We start from the raw sequence: 22,642 nt of genomic DNA, 5'->3' as shown, positions 1-22,642 counted from the left end.
CTGACGCTATCTCTCTGACAAAGTGAGAAGTGACTCATTAAAGCGGATATGGAAATAAATATTGTTAGTCTTTCAGGCAACGCTAGACTCCCCCCCCCTTTTTGATGTTGCTATGACAAACTAAGACAATGGCCCATTAGGATGCTTCTGAGATTTCTGACAGCCCTGCTCTGTGAGAACAGCACTAGCAGGGCTGTGATGAACCCAAGATCGCCCAGCTGGCTGCATGTATAGGAACGGGGAATCAAACCCGGCTTGCCAGATTAGAAACTGCCTCTCTTAACCACTACACCATGCTGCTGTTGGTGCAAAGACATTTAATTTTGCCAGGCACATGCCATTAATACAATGCGTTTTATTAGAATTACATTTCTCAGTCTTCCCCCCATTTCCTCTTGTGTTTGCGTGCAAAGTACCATGAAGTCTCAGCTGACTTACAGCAAACCCGACAAGGGGCTGAGGCAAGTGGGGCGCAGACCTGGTATGCCACGGCCTTCCTCTGCAGAGTCTTCCTCGATGGCTTCCCTCCCAAATTGCAGCCCTGCTCAGCTTCTGAGATCTGACAAGATCAGGGTGTGCCATGCCACCTTCCCCCACTCAGGTTCTTTCATACCTCAACCGTAAAAAGTCTAATTTCCCCTCAGAACATCCTTGGCGGGTTGTTAAATTTACTCTCGGTAAGATCCTCGGCTGAGTTACTTCGGTGTAAAGCAACTGATCTCAACGAGCTTTGCGTGGAGGAGCTCTGCAAAGGTTGGGCTATGTTCGGGTTTACTCTTTCGAGGACGCAAGTCCTGTGGACGTCAGTGGCGCTTACTCCTGAGGTAACATGCATCGTGGTGGGCTGCATGAATCTCTCTAACTGTGCCTCCAGCACAATACAATCAGAGTCCAGTAGCACCTTTAAGATCAACAAAGATTTATTCAAGGTGTGAGTTTTCGAGTGCAAGCACTCAGACTAAGTCTGAGGAAGAGTGCTTACATTCGAAAGCTCACACCTTGAATAAATCTTTGTTGGTCTTAAAGGTGCTACTGATTTTATTGTGCTACTTCAGACCAACATGGCTACCCATTTGAATCTGTGCCTTCAGCAGATGTTCTCAATCAAGGTTTCATGAAACCCTGGGATTTCTTGACAGTTCCGGAAGGGTTTCCCGAATGAGTGGGAGTCAATTAATGTTTAATGTATATATTTTAAGTTGTTGAACGTTTATCAGGTGATATGACCATATGTGGTCATATTGACCCACCCACCCCTCCCAAAATGGCCAATGATGGGCCTGGAGGGGGAGGGAAGGGTGGGCATGTACACAGCCATGCTTCCCAAGCATATTTGGCATGATTGCGCCACTTCTGGGGTTTCTCGAAGCCTGAAGAATGTTTCAGGGGTTTCTCAATGATAACAGAGTTAAGTAAAGCTGCTCTATGGGGGTAAACAGAGCCTCTTGTGGCGCAGAGTGGTAAGGCAGCAGACATGTAGTCTGAAAGCTCTGCCCATGAGGCTGGGAGTTCGATCCCAGCAGCCGGCTCACAGTCGACTCAGCCTTCCATCCTTCTGAGGTGGGTAAAATGAGTACCCAGCTTGCTGGGGGGTAAACGGTAATGACTGGGGAAGGCACTGGCAAACCACCCCGTATTGAGTCTGCCATGAAAACGCTGGAGGGCATCACCCCAAGGGTCAGACATGACCCGGTGCTTGCACAGGGGATACCTTTACCTTTACCTTTTATGGGGTAAACATAAGAATCAAAGCTCCCTACATTGCATGCCCTTTTCTCCTGAGGTGAGCCATCTTGCCCAAGACCACTAGATAAGAGAGTTTCCCTCTCTGGCTTTCTCCTTACCTTAAGGTTGCGATGGACAATGTGGAGGTTGTGTAAGTAAGCGAGTGCCTCCAGCACTTGCCGGATAACGTTGCTAGCGTCCTTCTCTGTGTAGTAGCCCTGGTCTAGGATCCAGTCAAAGACGTCCCCGCCAGTAGCACTGTGAAGAACCCGGATAACAGAGTTAAGACAGAGAATCCTTCGAGAAAACACCGTTTATGGGGTCCATGATGGAAGATATAGAAGAGAGTCTGGATCCTACCGGGGACCCTATCTATCTGCCTTTCTTTATCCAAAATGACAAAATCCACTGTGTAAAGACAAATTCAAATGAGTAGCCGTGATGATCTGAAGTAGCACAATACAATCAGAGTCCAGGAGCACCTTTAACACCAACAAAGGTTTATTCAAGGCGTGAGCTTTCGAGTGCAAGCACTCTTCCTCAGACAGGAAGAGTGCTTGCACTCGAAAGCTCATGCCTTGAATAAATCTTTGTTGTTCTTAAAGGTGCTCCTGGACTCAGATTGTATTGTATAAAGACAATTCAGTTGTACCTTCCTTACAGTCTTTTATCGTTTTAGGAGTTGTCACTCTGCAATTAAACTATTCATTAGGATGTGAATATTTTTTGTTGCAGTCCACTAAGGAAGCATTCACAGGCGATAGAGATTTACCAGTTCCCCGTTTGGATTTGGAATTTTGAGTGGCATTCCTACAGCTTGTTAATATCTTTGCAGTTTTTCCAAAAATTGTTTCAGCTTTTTAAGCATTTGATAAAGCTTTTCTTCACTGTGTACCAACTCTTGTTGTGTTGTCTTTACATGGTGGATTTTGTTCTTTTGTATAATTGTTATAAATTTTGTTCTTTTGGCTTTAACCTTTCTTTATCAGCATGCACTCCCTCTCTTCGTGTCTTAATTGAATATTGTTTAGAACCCAGTTTTGTTTTCTCTCCCAGTGGGGAGCCAAAGCAGCTCACAATGTTGTTCTCTTCCCCTGTGTTTCATCCTCACGACAATCACCTGAGATAGATTAGGCAGAGAGGTGTGACTGGCTCCAGATTGCTCAGTGAGCTCCCAAAGTACAGCAAGGATTCACACCTGGGTCTCCCTGATTCCAGACCGGCATTCTAACCATTGGCATTCTAACCATTGCCCCTCGCTGTCTGTTTTTAAGTTCTTTGAGGTTTACTTAATTCTAATGATCTTGCTGTTCTGTATTGGTGTGGAGAGAGAGGGAGAGAAGGGCAGGGGGTGCGGATGGACATGTCACTTTCAGGGGGTGTGGCAGGGAGGTGTGGCCATCTTATATCAGTTCCAGGGGTCCTTGAAGCCTGAAAATCCATTTCAGGGACTCCTCCACACTCAAAAGGCTGACAAAAGCTGCACTAAGCTATTCAGAAACCGGACCTCTATGTACTGTGGCTTCTTATTGGTCGCCACCAAGCAAATGAATAAGTTTCCCAAGGTTGTAATACCAGATTCAGCCACTGGAGGAGAACAAATAAGCAGATTTCCTTATGGTTCCATTCCCCCTTCCGGCTTCCTTTCTTGGTATTTCCCTGTCTTTCTCTTTCTCCCTTTCTCCCTTTGATTCTTTTATTCCCCTTCTTTTGCAAACCAAGTTATTGAGTTGGGCTTTCCCTCCCTCTCCTCCACTTTGGGCTGGCAGGTGGGGCCTGGAGTATCTCCTGGTATTACAATTGATCTCCAGACGTCAGCGATCAGTTCCCCTGGAGAAAAGGGATGCTTTGGGACAGGGGTAGTCAACCTGTGGTCCTCCAGATGTTCATGGACTACAATTCCCATGAGCCGCTGCCAGCAAACACTGGCAGGGGCTCATGGGAATTGTAGTCCATGAACATCTGTAGGCCCACAGGTTGACTACCCCTGCTTTGGAAGGTAGACTGTATATTATTACACTGAGGTCCTGCCTCTTCCCAAACTACACCTTCCCCCGCACTCCACCCCCTAAAATCTCCAGGTAGTTTCCAACTCAGAGTTGGCAACCCTGTATACGTATAAAATGCCATCTATTCTATGCCAGCTTATAGCAACCTCGGCGATTGGGAAGCAGAGGTGGTTCGCCATTTTCCTGCCTCTGGAGAACCTTTCTTGGTGGTCTCCCTTCCTAAAATTAATCCTGCTCAGATTTTGAGATCTGGTGAGATGGGACCACCTCATGCCGCCTTCCCCCCCTGGAAGCCCTACCCACCCCACTTTCAAAATTCCAAAGGGGCTGGCAGGCTACAGAAAGTTGGAGACCACAGAAACCGGTGTTTTGTGAAGCATGAGATGGTTTCTCTGCACCTTGCGGGGAAACTTACAGTTCTTGGATGATGTAGAATTCTTTCCGCGTCTCGAACGTGTCAATCAGCTGCAGGATATTGGGGTGACTCACCCTAGAAGCAGAGCGCAGGTATTCATTAGCGTCCTGTTTCCTCGCTCTCTTCATGCTCGCATCCCTCCCTCCTTCTACCAGGCCATTAAAAATCTCTTTCTCCCCCACGTCAATCTGTGTGGTCCCTCAATACACCACCTTCCCCCCATTTGCGGAGGGCTTTCTGTGTTGCCCGTTCCCTGCTGGCTTGGCGCTTTTGTTTGCCCCTGACAAAGACAAAAGTCAGCAGAAATCTCAGCTCGCCCCTGAGGTCTTATCAATAATTCACACCTGGCCTTTAGCTTCTTTTAAAGAAGCTAAAAATGGCTCTTCTGATGTAGGGCAGCAGGAGGGGGGGTCAGGTACACGGCTTTGATGGCTAACCAGTGCCAGTTGCAATTTAAGAAGAGGCTTGCCCTCCTCTTTTTATCTTCTGTTGGCTCCTGAGAGCAGCCTGACTCACAGAAATGCCGTCTTGCTTTCAAGCCAGCCAATGATTCCTTTGTAAACGTGGAACCGATGGCCAGGTGGGCTTTAGCATCAGAATGACAGCACCAATTTGATGGAGATCAGTTTGCCTAGAGTAAGGGATAGCCAAATCGTGGCTCTTCCAATGTCCGTGGACTACAAAACCCATGAGGCCCTGGCAGCGCTGGCAGGGGCTCATGGGAATTGTAGTCCTTGGACATGTGTTTGGCTACCCCTGGTGTGATGGAGAGGGGCTAGCTGCCATGCTATGCAAGATTTCCTGCTTACCTCACTGCACCACGGTTTCCAACAACAAGAATATAAGTCAGTTTGGTGCCAGCTTGGTGTGGTGGTTAGGAGCACCATCTTTTAATCTGGCAAGCCGGGTTTGATTCTGTGCTCCCCCACATGCAACCAGCTGGGTGACCTTGGGCTCCCCACAGCTATGATAAAGCTGGTCTGACCGAGCAGTGATATCAGGGCTCTCTCAGCCTCACCTCCCTCACAGGGTGTCTATGGTGGGGAGGGGAAAGGGAAGGTGACTGTAAGCCACTCTGAGATTCTTTTGGGTAGAGAAAAGCGGCATATAAGAACCAACTCCTCCTCCTCCTCCTCCTTCTTCTTCTTCTTCTGTGAGGTGGGTGAGGCTGAGAGAGCCCTGATATTACTGAAGGAGAAGAGTCGGTTCTTATATGCCACTTTTCTCTACCCGAAGGAGTCTCAAAGCGGCTTCCAATCTCCTTCCCTTTCCTCTCCCCACAACAGACACCCTGTGAGGGAGGTGAGGCTGTCCTGCATGCCTTCCATGTTCCTCCAACAGTTAAAAATCCTTGAGTTCTCTCGAACTTTCCAGCCCCTCGTCTGACTTCTCCTGCTGAACGTTGACCCAGGAGCTAAACTGTAGCTCAGGGACCATTAGCCCATCAAACATCTTATCGGCTTGGTAGCCTGCTCCAAACAAGCTCCAGAGAGAGTCCTTATTTATGGCCACAGGACTGCCAGGCTCCTCCACGCATCAGAGGCAAGTTTTTCTAAATTGATCAGGGCCCCTGTTGGCATGATGCCCGCCCCCTGAGTGAGAGCAGACCAACACACGCTTGTACGCACACCTCCAGCGGTCACCTACATCTTCAGGATAAGGATTTCGTTCTTAGCCGCCCTTCGCACTTTACGCCCGTCCTTCTTAAGGAACTTCTTGCAGATATACAGCCGGTCCGTCTGGCGTTCGCGAGCCACACAGATCTCACAGAACTCCTTCCTGTCAGACAGCGGGAGATAAAAAAAACACAAATGTATGAACCCTGGCTGGATCAGGCCAAAGCGCCATCTAAGCCCGTACACTGGGGAGCTGGATGTTTTTAGGAAGACCAGAGAATTGCTTAAGATTTGGCACACAGGTAGACTGCCTTTAAACATGGGTGTTCAGCGAAGCGTGTTGTGTCCGTGGACCTGTTGAGGACCGGAACTTGAGGTCTGAGGCAGGATTGTAATCCTGATATTGCTATTGGCCAATGCGCAGCTGGATCCCAACTGCTGGATCCAATTAGTTTGAACAAAAACTGACCAATAGCAAGCAGCCATTTTCTCCAGGGGAGCTGATCTCTGTAGTCTGGACGGGGTTGCCAGCTCTGGGTGGGGGAATACCTGGAGACTTTGGGGGTGGAGCCAGGAGTGGGTGGGATTTGGGGCAGGGAGGGACCCCAGGAGCGAGTCGAAAGCGTGTCGCCTACTTACGCCCGCAGCAGCTGCCCGATCTCGTATTTCTCGGTGATGTCAGACAAGCTATTATAGTTCTTTTCATCTCGCAGTCCGATGCAGCCAAACGGCATCCTGGGAAACAAGCAAAGTAAGACTGAAATGGTTCTGAACCAGATCAAGTTCATTCATGCCATAATAATCCCCCGTCGCTATGTACAGGTGCAAAGTTTGGACAGTGAAGAAAGCCGACAGGAAGAAAAATGATTCCAGCCAGCGTGGTTAAGAGAACCAGGTTCGAATCCCCGCTCCTCCACATGCTGCCAGCTGGGTGACCTTGGGACAGTCGCAGTTCTCTTAAAGCTGTTCTCACAGAGCAGTTCTCTTAGAGCTCTCTCAGCCCCAACCACCTCACAGGGCGTCTGTTGTGGGGAGAGGAAGGGAAAGGTCTTTGTAAACTGCTTTGGAACTTCTTTGGGGTATATAAGAAACCAGCTCCTCTTCATCTTTGAACTGGGGTGTTTGAGGGGAGTTTTGTGAATACTGTAGACCACCAGAAAGACTAGTCAGTGGGTTCTAGACCAAATCAAGGCTGACCTCTCTCTCCTGAAATTTTAGGAGAGACTAAAGTGAGGCTATTGTACTCTGGTCACATTATGAGAAAATGAAGAAAAAACAATTTAAGTGTGTGGATGGGAATATAACCCAAAATAATCTGTAAGTAAATTCCCCTTGATGGAGCCACATGTGAAAACCTTTGGGGTTGTTCAGTTCTTACTAATTTGAAGGTTGTTCAATTACTGAATCTTTTCCTTTCGCATCAGTTGTGAATTTCCTGTGTACTCGTGAATTTCCTGCATTCTGCAGGGGGTTATACTAGATTAGCGATCCCCAACCTGTGGGCTGCGGACCACATGTGGTCCTTCGACTAATTGGAGGTGGGCCCCGAAGGACGCCTTCTCCCCCCCCCCAGGCCCTTTACAACACACTTCGGGTGTCATTGTCTCCCATCACTCCCAGATGGGACTATCTCGTTGCAGAGAAACAAGCTCAGGGTTCCCATTGATTTGTCATTGTCATGAGTTAAAAATTTCCATGAAAATAAAATGTTCCTTATGTTCCTTGTTGTGGCGTGTCTGTATCTTATTTTGAAGGGATGTTTAAACATTACCATAGCGCTCAGAGAGCGTTAGGGCAGTGGCTGAGAGTAGAGGAGTAAACTACACCCCCCACCGGGCCTCAGTAAAATTGTCAAGCGTTGAGTGGTCCCCAGTGATAAAAAGGTTGGGGACCACTGGTCTAGATGACCGCAGAGGTCCCTTCCAATTCTATGATTCTATGATTCTTCTTCATTTTGCCTTGGTGCAGCTCCCCTTTGCGCTTCACATTATGAGAAGACAAGGCTCACTGGAAAAGCTGAAAACAGCAGGAAAATGAGACAGATGTACTCTATCCCGGAAGGTAGATCCCTCAGTCTGGAAGACTGAGTGAGGTTGTTAATTGTAGGCTGTTTTGGAGGTCATGAATTCCTAAGATCCCCATAAGGCGGAAGGGACTGGATGGCTCTTACACACCCACACAACTTTCCTGAAATCCTTGTCTCCGCTTACGGGGGTTATGAGTCAGGGATGTTTTATGTTCTGCATGGAACCACTTAATGTGTCCCAAAATCAAAGCTTGGTTCATGTGGGAAGCCATGTTGGTCCGAAGCTGGCAGGGGCTCATGGGGATTGTAGTCCATGGACATCTGGAGAGCCACAGTTTGGCCACCCTTGGAATAAAGTTTGAATCCAGTGGCACCTTTAAAACCAAAAAAGTTTCATTCTAGATCATAGAATCATAGAATAATAGAGTTGGAATGGGCCATACAGGCCATCTAGTCCAACCCCCTGCTCAACGCAGGATCAGCCCTAAGCATCCTAGATATAAGCTTTCTCATGGAAACCCAGAATTAAAGTTTGTTGGACTCAAAACGGAATTCAAAATCCCCATCCTAATTCTAATTTAATTTAAATTTAACAGCTATATGCCCCCTGGTCATCCCACTTAATGGTCAGCAGCAGGGCTGGAAGTATCCGGGGTCAGTTTTTCAAGTGAGCTGTCATCTGCTGTTTCTGTTGTTGAAGTTTTTGGGCTTTATATGGGGATTGTATTGTATTGTATTGATATTTTGTGAATGGCCACGAGACAACGTGTCGTCAGTGGCAGTATATACATTGTAAAATAAAATAAAATAAATGAATAAATAAAAACTAACCCTGTGTGCTTTACAATTAATTTTATAATTTGTTCTATGTCAGCTTAAGAGTTGCTCTGACCTTCTGTCTGGTAGTTAAGATCACATCTCTCTGGCAGCTGCCAAATCCATCTTTGCTGGGCTGAAGATTTGAGTTTCTGCTATTAATTCAGTGCCTGGTTAACCCAACAGTGTTCCTTTGGCTATTTTACCTTTCATTTGAATTCAATATGTATTCAATATTTACTTCTCATGTGCTGAATGCTCCTTTTTTTCTTGTGCGCTTCAATCATTGTTCTGTTATTTTGCCTAAGTGCCCTGTAGGCTTCTAATAAATAAACAATTGATTTTTTGAGCGGCCTTACGGCTGTGCATGTTTACGTGTGGGTAGTAAGTGAAAGCGAGCAATGTCGCACAAATTGCCATACTCAGCAGACTTTGCCAAGGGTTTCCTGATGGCAGAATTCAGAGAAATGTCCTTACGGCGACCTTTCTCAGGCTGCCAATCCATTAGTTGGGGCCTGGGAGGCCCTCCTGAGTGACAACTTGGTGTAGTGGTTAGGAGTGTGGACTTCTTATCTGGCCAGCTGGGTTTGATTCCCCGCTCCCCCACATGCAGCCAGCTGGGAGACCTTGGGCTCACCACAGGACTGATAAAGCTGTTCTGACCGAGCAGGAATATCGGGGCTCTCTCAGCCTCACCCACCTGACAAGGTGTCTGTTGTGGGGAGAGGAAAGGGAAGGCGACTGTAAGCCGCTTTGAGACTCTTTCGGGGAGAGAAAAGTGGCATATAAGAACCAGGTCTTCTTCTTCTTCAGTAATATCAGGGCTCTCTCAGCCTCACCCACCTCACAGGGTGTCTGTTGTGGGGGAGAGGAAAGGGAAGGCGAATGTAAGCTGCTTTGAGATTCCTCTGAGTAGAGAAAAGTGGCATATAAGAACCAACTCTTCTTCCTATCTCCAGGCTGCAGAGATCAGTTCCTGTGAAGAAAATGACCACTTTGATGAGTGGATTCTACGGACATCATATTCTACTGCTTGAGGTCATGGTCAAGACTGGCAGCTGCTGGAGAAGTGAGTTCGATTCCCCATTTTCCCTCCACAAGCAGCCAGCTGCGTGACCTTGGCCCGGGCACAGTTCACTCAAAGCTCTCTCCACCGCACCTGCCTCACAGGGTGAGAAGACGGGATGACGATTGTAAGCCGCTTTGAGACTCCCTCAGGTAGTAAAAAGCAGGGTCCAAAAAAACCCCAATTCTTCTTCTGCTGAGGCGGCTACCGCCCTGAAAAATCTAGGGTCGCCACTCTCCGGTTAGTGATTGAAAGTCTCCAGGGATTACAACAGATCCACCAGCAACAGAAATCAATTCACCTGGATAAAATGGCCCCTTTGAAAAGTGAACTATATAACATGGAAATCGTTCACCTCCCCAAATCCCTCAGGCTCCACCCACAAAACCTTATTTCCAAACCCTACTCCAATCCCAAATGGAATTTTCCAACTTGGAGCTGACATCCCTAATTTTGAGCGTACTTCTAATGAAACAGCCCTCATTTCCCTTCTTTCCCAGCTGTGCGGAACCCGAACCAGCTGGTAGGTTCGTCCCCCTGGCATTCTTACCCCCGGACCCCAGTTCCCGCCTTTTCTGTTTGGGGGGCATCAAATGCCCCTCCTTGAGTCCCCAGACTAAGCAGAACTGACACCCTTCAGAAGGGCGAAAAGGGACCGCCGTGAAGGGAATGCATGGGATGCGTGACCCTCTCCGATGTCAGAATTCCCTTCATGCCTCATTAGCGCGGCCTTCACACTTCAGAGGCAGAAAGTAACTCGAGCAGAAGAACAAGCAAGTTCCTTTGGGGGCCAGGGAGGGAGGGAACCCTCGAGGTCTGCCTCCCCCCTCCCCACATGTTCTCCTCTGACCCACTAAGCCCCACAGCTCCCCAGAGGCGGCTGAAGACAGCCGAGCATCCGGGGGTTTCCTCTGATCCACTAAGCCCCACAGCTCCCCAGAGGCGGCTGAAGACAGCCGAGCATCCGGGGGTTTCCTCTGACCCACTAAGCCCCACAGCTCCCCAGAGGCGGCTGAAGACAGCCGAGCATCTGGGGGTTTCCTCTGACCCGCTAAGCCCCACAGCTCCCCAGAGGCGGCTGAAGACAGCCGAGCATCCGGGGGTTTCCTCTGACCCACTAAGCCCCACAGCAAGACAGCTGAGCATCCGGGGGTTACCTCTCTGGATAAGCGTACGTTGGGACACCAGGATGATCCTGGTAGGTCCTCAGGCGGCACAAGACAGCTGTGGGGAAACACACATGCCACCATTGTAGGTTGTTTCGTCTACCTTTCACTCCCCCCCCATCTGCATTTTGTTACACCATTTCTTTTTCTCCACCGTAAAGGGAGGACAGCAAAAATAGAGTCCAATAGCACCTTTATGACCAACACAGATTTATTCAAGGCGTGAGCTTTCGAGTGCAAGCCCTCTTCCTCAGACTAGCACTCGAAAGCTCACACATTCAATCAATCGGTGTTGGTCTTAAATAGTCTTAAATAGAGCCACTGGGCTCTATTTTTGTTGTGCTACTTCAGACCAACATGGCTACCCACTTGAATCTATCCTCTGACTCAAGAAACAGGTCATCTTCCACATGCAGCCAGGTGGGTGACCTTGGGCTCTCCACAGCACTGATAAAGCTTGTTCTGACCGAGCAGGAATATCAGGGCTCTGTCAGCGTCACCCATCTCACAGGGTTCCTGTTGTGTGGAGAGGAAAGGGAAGGTGTCTGTAAGCAGCTTTGAGCCTCCTTCGGGTAGGGAAAAGCGGCATATAAGAACCAACTCTTCTTCTTCTTCAGTAATATCAGGGCTCTCTCAGCCTCACCCACCTCACAGGGTGTCTGTTGTGGGGAGAGGAAAGGGAAGGCGACTGTAAGCAGCTTTGAGCCTCCTTCGGGTAGGGAAAAGCGGCATATAAGAACCAACTCTTCTTCTTCTTCTTCAGTAATATCAGGGCTCTCTCAGCCTCACCCACCTCCCAGGGTGTCTGTTGTGGGGAGAGGAAAGGGAAGGAGATTGTAAGCTGCTTTGAGACTCCTTTGAGTAGAAGAAGAAGAAGAAGAAGGAAGAAGGAAGAAGGAAGAAGGAAGAAGGAAGAAGAAGAAGAAGAAGAAGAAGAAGAAGAAGAAGAAGAAGAAGAAGAAGAAGAAGAAGAAGAAGAAGAAGAGTTGGTTCTTATAGGCCACTTTTATAGGCCACAAACCTTTGTTGATATTATGAATAGAAGGCACTGAGCATGCTGAGCACTGTTCTGGTTCTGCTGGGCTTCCACAGTCCCCGCAGGGACCATGATTTTGTGCTTGACATCACCTGGCATTGCCACAGTGGCACTGGGTTTTCTGGGCTTCCAACCTCCTCCCCGTGCTTGGACTGTGATTCTGTGCTTGACATCAGCTGGCGATGCTACCATGGCACTGCGCTTCCTGAGCACTCTGCATTGCACCCGTTCTGTTTCAGCCAGAATCCACAGATGTCCAGTCAGCTCCGGCTCGGTCCGGCTGTTCCCACTGGGCATTTCTGGTGGGAGTTTTGGGGCTTCTCGAGGGCCCGACAGACATTATCAAACCCCCTGCCAAACACGCGCTCTCACCTGACAGTCACCGAGGGTCCCGTAGAAACAATCAACGAGGTCGGCAAGGAGCGGTCTGCAGTACACAAATGGACTGAAGCACTTTGAACACATACCACTGCTTAACTATGAAGCCAGGCTTGGCTCAGCGGCTCTGCGTTGAAAGCACAGCCCCAAAGCACCGCATTAAATCCACATTTGGCTCCGTAGCGTGACAGCCGTCCCAGATAATTCGGCCTGTTCCGAACCGCTTTTCCCGTAAGTCTCAGGAGAGCCCAAGAGGCAGCATCTCGATTCTGACGGACTCAGAGCCTTGCGCAAGACGGGTATTACAGCATGCTCACGCCGAGGCCGGCCTGCGGAATGCCGAAGGTGCCAGCAGACCCCCAAAGAGCGGGGAGACCCCGGTTTATAGCATTAAGGCAGTGGTTCGGTTTGCTCCCGGCTGCTTGTGACTCCCTAGGGCAGCAGCCGACCAGTTAAAAGCCCACCCACCCCCCCAGTTCTGTTCACATGGGCATTTAGCATTCGGGGGTGGACAAACTGTAGCCCTCAAGATGCCCAATGGACTACAATTCCCATGAGCCCCTGCCAGCATACTGGCAGGGGCTCATGGGGATTGTAGTCCATGAACTTCTGGAGAGCCACAGATTGGCCGCCCCTGAGGACTCTCAGCAACAAGGTAGGGAGGTCAACAGGTGGCGAGGTCAAGAGAGAAAGATATTCTCTCTCTCTGTCTCCTCCTCCCCCTTTCCCTCCTTGCTCGGAGTCACATAGAAATCTGGAACTGCGTTAGCATTGCCAGCTCTGGGTGAGTCATCCCAACTCTCAGGAACAGATCCATGTCATTTCAGCTCCGAGTGCCCATTCAGCGTCCCGAAGGAGGCAGATGCATGTTTACCCGCCAGTTAAAACTTCTCCGCCTTTATCCATCTCGCATATTCTGTGCTCCCAGTACACCGAGCGACCTGTGCCTTGGGCTTGTTCTCCAGACCGGCTGCCGGCTCTTTTCGGCCTCTCTCTTCTTCAGAGCTCCTGGGCTAAACATCAGGCGAGAGCCGGGAGGGGGGGTCACGGGTGCAGCCCCCGAAATGTTTGTGGTGCTTAAGCCGGAGAGGCTTTCTAGGAATCAGGTAAGATATTGGTTTCCCAGCCTCCCCCACAGAATCCCCGTGAGTAATGAAGAAGAAGGAGGAGGAGGAGGAGGAGGAGGAGAGGAAGAGGAAGAGGAAGAGGAAGAGGAAGAGGAAGAGGAAGAGGAAGAGGAAGAGGAAGAGGAAGAAGAAGAAGAAGAAGAAGAAGAAGAAGAAGAAGAAGAAGAAGAAGAAGAAGAAGAAGAAGAAGAAAAGTTGGGTCTTATGTGCCGCTTTCCTCTACCTGAAGGAGTCTCAAACTGGCTTATATTAGCCTTCCCTTTCCTTTCCCCACAACAGACACCCTGGAGGGAGGTGTGGCTGTGAGAGCTCTGACGGAACAGCCCTGTGAGAACAGTACTATCAGGCCTGTGACTGGCCCAAGGTCAGCCAGCTGGCTGCATATGGAGGAGTGGGGAGTCAAACCCGGTTCGCCAGCAACCATTCCTAACCACCACACCATACCGGCAGGACAGGTATGTTTTAATGGCCAGCGGCCGTATGCCAGGTGGGGCTTTTGTGAGGCCAGGTTTCTGACTGACCACATGAGACCTGAAGTGCTTACCTTGGGCAGAAGTGCCACAGCTATAACCCCCACCCCGACCCCGGATTATGGCCAGAGACTCACACTTGTCTATGTCTGGTGCTTGTCCATCTCTCCCTATGACCACATGGGGAGCGAAACATCTTATTTTTTTTGGAAACCAAAACCTAACCTAAGCTAGGGCTGCCAACACCAGCTCGAGAAATTGCTGGGGAGTTTGGGGTAGGGTGCCAGCTCTGGGTTGGGAAATAGAATCATAGAATCCTAGAGTTGGAAGGGGCCACACAGGCCATCTAGTCCAACCCCCTGCTCAACGCAGGATCAGCCCAAAGCATCCTAAATACCTGAAGACTTTGGGGGTGGAGACAGGAGTAGGTGGGATTTGGGGTGGGGAGGGACCTGATTGGAGTATTATGTTATGGAGTCCACCTCTAAAGCAGTCGTTTTCTCCAGGAGAACTGCTGTTCTCTGTCACCTGGAGATGAACTACAATTCCAGAGGATGCCCAGGTCCCCCCTGGTGACTGGTGTCCCTATTTCGGGGTCACTGGTTTTAGGAAGAAGTGGGACCTCAGCAGGGATATAAGGCCGTGGAGTCCACCCTCCTAACCTGCCACGCTCTCCACAGGAACTGATCTCTGTAGTCTGCAGATGAGCTGTAAGAAGATAAGAGAAGCCCTGTTGGATCAGGCCAATGGCCCATCCAGTCCAACACTCTGTGTCACACAGTGGCCCAAACCCAGGTGCCATCAGGAGGTCCTCCAGCAGCTTTAAGAACATAAGAGAAGCCCTGTTGGATCAGGCCAATGGCCCATCCAGTCCAACACTCTGTGTCACACAGTGGCCAAAACCCAGGGGCCATCAGGAGGCCCACCAATGGCATTAAGAACATAAGAGAAGCCATGTTGGATCAGGTCAGTGGCCCATCCAGTCCAACACTCTGTGTCTCACAGTGGCCAACACCCAGGGGCCACCAGGAGGTCCACCAGTGACTTTAGGAACATAAGAGAAGCTATGTTGGGTCACTCCAATGGCCCATCCAGTCCAACACTCTGTGTCACCCAGTGGCCAAAACCCAGGGGCCATCAGGAGGTCTACCAGTGAGGCGAGAACTTCAGAAGCCTTCTCACTAGAGTTGCCAGATCTACAAGCCTGAGCAGAGGTCCCCTGCTTTCTGGATATACCACCCCTTCCCCCCCAAACTCACCCTCAAACTCACTTATTATGAGGAAGTGGTTGGACCTTGTGTGAGGCAGGATACTGGACTAGATGGACCCTCACTGGTCTGATCCAGCAGGGCCCTTCTGATGTTCTTAGGAAAGCCTCAGCCTCTGTGCCCTGTTGTTGGCCCTCCAGAGGAACTGGTTGGCCACTGTGTGAGGCAGAATTCAGGGCTAGACGGACCACTGGTCTGATCCAGCCAGGTTCTTATGCTCTTAACCGTTCTAAGCCCACTGAAGTCAGGGGACTTCTAAAAAGTGTATCTCTGCATGTGATTGCGCTGCAGATGTCTTGCGTCACTCCTTGGGAAATGAATTCTGAAGCATGGCACATTTTTAATCCATGCAGAAAGACCGTTCCAGGAAGCAATGGCTGCTTGGAATACATTCTGCTGTAACTTTGGTGGGCGTAGAAGAGACTGTTTGCGCTTCTGTACCCTGCGTTGCAGAGAAGCTCCCGACGCACACAGTGGAAATCAAGAACAATTAGGAGAAACGGTTTCAAAGTATTTTTTGCTACAAATGCAATTAGGGACCCTTGGGGAAAACGCCACTCTGCCTCCTTTCTGCAAGAATCCAGCCTAGGTTGTCCTCCGTCGCGTTCTCGGGAGAGACATTACACAACATCCGTAATCACATGCGCCAAATATTTTCCCACACACCTCCTCAAAGAGGGGACCCCGAAGCAGAAATCCATCTCTCTGTTTCCATCGCTCTGCCAACACATAGATCATTACACAAGCTCTCCTCTGTATGAAGTTTAAAAGGGGGGGGGGGATTGGAATGTGTGTTGTTGAACCCTCCAGTCGCCACTAGGGGGTGCCAACGTACAGCCAAACAGCTGGCTAATCCCAGCTGTGAGTTTCGGGAGGGGTTGGGGGGGGGATATATGTGCAAGATCAAAGCATTGAAGTTTGGGACCGAGGGAGCTGGTGTGTGTCTGTGTACACGCCTGCGTCTAGGGCTGGGAACGCTGTCAGGTTATGAGTGGCAGGGAAGCGGGCAAGCAGGTGAAAAATTTATTGGTGTGCTTCAAAAACAGGGGGGAAAAAACACACGGAGGTGATGTTGCCAGGGGCAGATCTGCTGAAGAAGGGAGGAGAAAATTGGGGAGGGGGGATAGGAGGGGGGGGGAAGAAAGAACACAGCAAGAAGATCAGAGGGTTTTTTGATGTGGCGATCCCCCCTGGATAGCCGAAGCTTGCATAGGCTACTGAGAGCAGAGCTTGTGCTTTAGATGTACACAGAATTGTGCAACCACATCCCCCATAATCCAACTCCCTTTTGCTGCCATTCCTCAAAGCAAACCATCGTTCCGTCTCCGATGCAGGGCCCCGGTTGCTGAGAACCTGTTGCTGGCAGAGAGAACCTGTGGGAAGTTCCTATAGCCCTCTTATTGGTGCTGCGCCCATGCTCCCCCCCCCTCCCCAAGAAGCCAGGTGTTGCCATGGCAACGTGGCAACACATTAGCAAAGTTTAGAGCCAGGTAACTTAATTGGCAAGGATGGATGGGCAGCCCAGCGGAGGAGAGAAAGAGAGCGCGTGCGACACACGCTCACAAACACGTACACAGGCAGACGCACGGAGGGATGGTGCTGGCCGCGCACAGCACACTGCTCTGCATCTGTGAACAGAAAGGTAACCAAGTAGCAACGGCGAATCATGCAAATGCCAAGGTGCGGAGGCCCCCCCGAGCGCATAACCATGCGCAGCTGCGCAGCTGGTGTCCGTGTACACCGCGGGGCTCCACGTCTGCCCGAAATGGTTGGCGTTGCACATATAGACCGCTGAGACCACCCCCCCCCCAGCTGGGCACGCAGGATGGAGCGCTCATTTGCATGCGGACACAGCCCTCGACAAACATGCTCAGCTGCACAAACATGCTAAGCTGGGCGCTTCAAGGCTGCGCGCGCACGGAGGCATCTGAAATTGGGAACACAGTGTTCGCACGTCCACAAAACAGGCACTCCGATGGAGATGCCCCCCAGCCCTGACCTGAACCCGAGACTGAAGGGCTAACAGGCCGAACCGAAAAAAGCGTGCTAAAATAGGTCTTATCGTCTGTCAATGTACTGAGTGAGTGTTCTTCGGATGCGCTTCATTTATTTGAATGCAAGGAGAGGCGAATTGGCCTTGTACTGAATCCGCCCCTTGATCCATCAAGGTCCGGAATTGCCCACTCAGACTACCAGCGGCTCTCTGGGGGTCTGAAGCAGAAGTCTTTTGACCTCCTCTACTGCCTGGTGCTTTGGACTGGAAATGGCGGGAAGTGAACCTGCAAACTTCTACATGCCAAGCAGATGCTCTGCCACTGAGCCATGACCCTTCCTATGAATGGATCATAGAATCATAGAGTTGGAAGGGACCTCCTGGGTCATCTAGTCCAACCCCCTGCACTGTGCAGGACACTCACAGCCCAATCGCTCATCCACTGTCACCTGCCACCCCCTTAAATCTTCACAGAATCTGCCTCTCTGTCAGATGGCTCTCCAGCCTCCAGCCAAAGATGGAGAACCCACCACCTCCCAAGGAAGCCTGTTCCACTGAGGAACCGCTATGACTGTCACAAATTTCTTCTGGATGTTTTGATGGAATTTCTTTTGCATTAATTTCATCCCATTGGATCTGGTCTGTCCCTCTGGGGCAAGAGAGAACAACTCTTCTCCATCCTGTATATAACATCCTTTTAAATACTTGAAGATGGTTATCAGAGTCCTTCTCAGTTGCCTCCTCTCCAGGCTAAACAGACCAAGCTCCCCCAACCTTTCCTCCTACGTCTTCCGAACCCTTCACCATCTTTGTCACCCTCCTCTGGACACGCTCCAGTTTGTCTACATCCCTCTTGAATGCTCACACATAGCTGCCGTATCCTGAATCTGAACCTGGGCCAGCAAGGACGAGATTGTCTACTCAGAAGGACAGTGGCTCTCTGGGAGTCCCAGACAGAGGTCTTTGACATAACATCCTTTCTGGTCCTTTGAATTGGAGAGGCCGGGGATTGAACCCGGGACCTTGTGCATGCCAAGCAGAGGCTCTAACACCAAGCCACAGCTTATCCCATTTATACCTGATTTATTCTTCATGGCTCAGGGAGGCTTAGGATGCCCAATTAGAATCATAGAATCATAGAGTTGGAAGGGACCTCCTGGGTCATCCAGTCCACCCCCCTGCACTCTGCAGGACAATCACATCCCTGTCGCTCATCCACTGTCACCTGGCATCCCCTTGAGCCTTCACACAATCAGCCTCTCCGTCAGATGGCTCTCCAGCCTCTGTTTAAAAATCTCCAAAGATGGAGAACCCACCACCTCCCGAGGAAGCCTGTTCCACTGAGAAACCACTCTGACTGTCAGAAAACATTCTTCCAGATGTTTAGACGGAATTTGTTTTGCATTAATTTCATCCCATTGGTTCTGGTCCATCCCTCCGGGGCAAGAGAGAACAACTCTGCTCCATCCTCCACATGGCAGCCTTTTAAATACTTGAAGAGGGTGATCAGATCCCCTCTCAGTCGTCTCCTCTCCAGGCTAAATAGACCAAGGTCCCCCTACCTTTCTTCATATGTCTTGGTCTCCAAACCCCTCACCAATGATACATAATTAACGATACAATTAAAACGATACATAATCCAAGGAAAGCCCATGAGCCCCCTCACTACCAGGAAATACCTGTAGCTGAATCTACAGGTGACCCCAATGTCATGCCCCAGTAATCCCCCCCCCCAAAAAGGAAAATCACTCACCATCCCACAGTGGTGATCAACAATTCCCTGGGAATGCAAGGAAGATCCACAAGAGACAAACCCTGGCACATCCCTTCCTGCCCACCTGCACACAATCTGCTTAAAAGTTCATAAAATCATGGCATTCTGTTTGGATCTGCCTTTCTCAACATTGAGAAGCCCCTGAAACATTCTCCAGGCTTCGAGAAACCCCAGAAGTGGTGCGATCGTGCGGAATATATTTGGGAAGCCAAGCAGAATATATTTGGGACACGCCCACATAGGGCACCTCCCTTCCCCCACTCCAGGCCCATCATTGGCCATTACAGGAGGGGGGGGAAAGGTTGATGTGACCTTTATGGCCACATCACCCGATAAACCAGGGGTAGTCAAACTGCGGCCCTCCAGATGTCTGTGGACTACAATTCCCAGGAGCCCCCTGCCAGCGAATGCTGGCAGGGGCTCCTGGGAATTGTAGTCCACGGTTATCTGGAGGGCCGCAGTTTGACTACCCCTGCGATAAACGGTTAAAACATTTAAAGATATATAAGAAACCCCAGGATTTCACGTGACCCTGGCTGAAAAAAGCCTGGTTTAGATATGTGACAACGACAGCAAGAATTCTCTGTGTACAGAACTAGTAAAACACAATTTTCCCGAAAATGGAAGGTTGAATTGTCAAGTTGTTAGAACTGGCTGGAACAGCTAAGCTTACTGCTTTGGTTAGAGAAAAATCAACATCTCCTTTTGTGACTCCATGGAAACATTTTATTGACATTCTACAGGGAAGGGGGAAAAAAGCAGATGAACAATCTGTGGATTTGAAGATTAAAGAATGTAAATCTTTGACTGTGTACAATATAATGAAAAGGGAGTACTGATTAGGCCCGGCTTTCTCAACCAGGGGTTCAAGAAACCCTGGGGTTTCTTGAAGGCCCTTGAAGGGCCTTCAACCAGGGGTTGAAGAAACCCTGGGGTTCAAGGGGTTCAAGAAACCCTGGGGTTTCTTGAAGGCCCTCAAAGGGTTTCCCAAATGGTTGGGGGTTAATTCATTTTTTATACATATACTTTAAATTTGTTAGACGTTTATCGGGTGATATGTCTATATATGGTCACGTCGACCTACCAAATGGCCAATGATGGGCCTGGAGGGGGTGGGAAGGGGAGGAGTCTCGGGTGGGCGTGTCCACAGCTCTGCTTCCCAACCCTATTCTGCAGGATCGCACCACTTCAGGGGTTTCTCAAAGCCTGAAGAATATTTGGGGGGGGGGGTTCTCAATAGTCAAAAAAAGTTGAGAGAGGCTGCATTAGAGGGTGGGGGCTTAATTTGGTTCGAGGTAAAGCAAAATAATGATGTATCGATGTTGACTAATGTAATTCAATAGTGTAAGGTAAAAGCTTTAAGATATCTGTGTTCTTTTTCTTATCATATTTTTTCTAAGCTGTTCTATTCTATGTTAAAATTTGTAAAAAATATCAAAGGTGGCAGCTAGTGGTTACAGCTCGAAACACACGGGGGGGGGGGGAGGAGGAGGAGAAGAAGAAGAAGAAGAAGAAGAAGAAGAAGAATTGGTTCTTATATGCTGCTTTTCCCTAACCAAAGGAGGCTCAAAGCGGCTTCTAGTCGCCTTCCCATTCCTGGGAGGAGAGGGGGGGAATCCTTGAACCCCAAGTTCTTCTGGAAGACATTTCCCCCCTGTGCATAGCCCACGCATGCAGTGTATCAAATGCACACAGCAAATGCAACGTGCTTCAAAACCTAGGGTTCTGTGTTATCCTTCCCATGTGCACTATTGTACACGCATGGTTCCTGGGCAAACTCAGATAGGCCAATTCCATTCTTACCCCCTAACATTTGTAAAGATTTGTACCCCACCATTCCCCAGTGGGCTCAAGGTGACATCCCACCCTCCAAAAGACACCATATTCTCCATGGGAACGGATCCCTATTATATGGGTATAGCTTGCACTTCTCAAAGGTCTTGAGGCACCAGCTGGTGTGTGGCAGCCTTTGACGTCAACGTGTATCTTATCTTTATAATTGTGTGTCATCAGATCATCACGGTTGCATGGCCACATTAGGGCCATGGGCTTTTCAAGGAATTAGTTAAGCCATTTTGCCATTCCCTGCCCCTGCCAAGAAATGAACAGAGTGGTTCCTCTGCAAAGCAACCTTGGATTTCCTTGCTGGTCTCCCATCTAAGTACGAACCAAGCTGGACCCTGCTTAGTGTCATAAACCTGGATGCAGCCCCAGCGGAGGCAGAAACTAAGCAGAGGCATTTCTTTGAGAAAAGTGCAGAATTTGTTTTATTGAAGGGTCCTGATGCTAGGTGTCCTCGTGATAGGTAGGCATTGCTAAGAACAAGGTTCATATAGACCAGGCTTTCTCAACCAGGGCTGGTCCTGCATTGAGCAGGGGGTGGGACTGGGTGGCCTGTCTGGCCCCTTCCAACTCTATGTTCCTATGATTCTAAACAGCGGCTGGACAGAGACTTTTCCTGGATGCTTTAGGCTGATCCTGCATTGAGCAGGGGGTGGGACTAGATGTCCTCTATGGGCCCTTCCAGCTCTAGGATTCTATTAGTCTAAGTAGTGGCTGGATACTTTTCCTGGATGCTTGAGGCTGATCCTGCATTGAGCTTGCCACATGCCAAGCAGGAACAAAGTAGGGCACCTTAAAGACCAACCAAGTTTTATTCAAGGTACAACCATGCACACTTTGTTACATGAAAGCGTATACCTTGAATAAGACTATGTGTGTCTTAAACGGGCCACTGGACCCAAACTTAGTCCAGGAAAGAGAGAAAGAAGCGTCTGGGTGGACAGATCTGAGATAGGAAATACCTGGGATATTTAATTGGGGTGGGTCTGGGACATGTGGGGTATGGGTGCAGTGCCATAGGGCCCACTCTCCACCGCAGTCATTTTCTGCAGGGCAACTGATGTCTGAAGATCAGGGGTGATAATGGGGGATTTCCAGGCCCTTCCTGCAAATTGGCAACCATAGCTGAAATGGTCAGCGTGGAGGCTGTGGAATAGGCTGCCTAAGGAGGTGGCCTAAGGAGGTGGTGAGCTCCCCCCTTACTGGCAGTCTTCAAGCAAAGGTTGGATACCCACTTTTCTTGGATGCTTTAGGATGCGTTGGGCTGATCCTGCGTTGAGCAGGGGGTTGGACTAGATGGCCTGTATGGCCCCTTCCAACTCTATGATTCTATGATTCGATGATTCGATGATTCGATGATTCTATGATTCTATGATGCCTGAGATCCAGGAGAATCGGGTTTGAATCCTCGCTCTGCTGTGGGGGTTTGCTGGATGGCCTCAAGCGAGTCACCCTCTCTCAAACCCTATGAAGATAGGTTGAGGGACTTGGGAATGTTCAGCCTGGAGAAAAGGAGGTTGAGAGGGGACATGATAGCCCTCTTTAAGTATTTGAAAGGTTGTCATTTGGAGGAGGGCAGGATGCTGTTTCTGTTGGCTGCAGAGGAGAGGACACGCAGTAATGGGTTTAAACTTCAAGTACAACGATATAGGCTAGATATCAGGAAAAAAAATTCACAGTCAGAGTAGTTCAGCAGTGGAATAGGCTGCCTAAGGAGGTGGTGAGCTCCCCCTCACTGGCAGTCTTCAAGCAAAGGTTGGATGCACACTTTTCTTGGATGCTTTAGGATGCTTAGGGCTGATCCTGCGTAGAGCAGGGGGTTGGACTAGATGGCCTGTGTGGCCCCTTCCAACTCTATGATTCTAATCCGCCCCGCAGGGTTGTCGTGCGGTAAAAATAGAGGAGATGAGAGCAG

General features: G+C 49.6%; 1 protein-coding gene across 1 annotated transcript in view; it reads right to left on the bottom strand.

Annotated features, from left to right (window-relative positions):
• Positions 1-22,642, bottom strand: part of LOC143833505 (caM kinase-like vesicle-associated protein) — a 41,799-nt gene that overhangs the window by 10,830 nt on the left and 8,327 nt on the right. The window contains exons 2-5 of the mRNA XM_077329399.1: positions 6,405-6,500; positions 5,797-5,928; positions 4,150-4,224; positions 1,845-1,983 (exon numbers count right to left, since the gene is read on the bottom strand). Of these exons, the coding sequence (XP_077185514.1) occupies positions 1,845-1,983; positions 4,150-4,224; positions 5,797-5,928; positions 6,405-6,499 (441 nt within the window). The 5' untranslated portion in view covers position 6,500. The remainder of the gene's footprint in view (positions 1-1,844; positions 1,984-4,149; positions 4,225-5,796; positions 5,929-6,404; positions 6,501-22,642) is intronic.

This window comes from Paroedura picta, chromosome 3 (assembly GCF_049243985.1).
Source record: "Paroedura picta isolate Pp20150507F chromosome 3, Ppicta_v3.0, whole genome shotgun sequence".
Lineage (NCBI taxonomy): Eukaryota > Metazoa > Chordata > Lepidosauria > Squamata > Gekkonidae > Paroedura > Paroedura picta.
The sequence above is the reverse complement of the archived record's forward strand: the minus strand, read 5'-3'. Positions and strand labels throughout refer to the sequence as shown.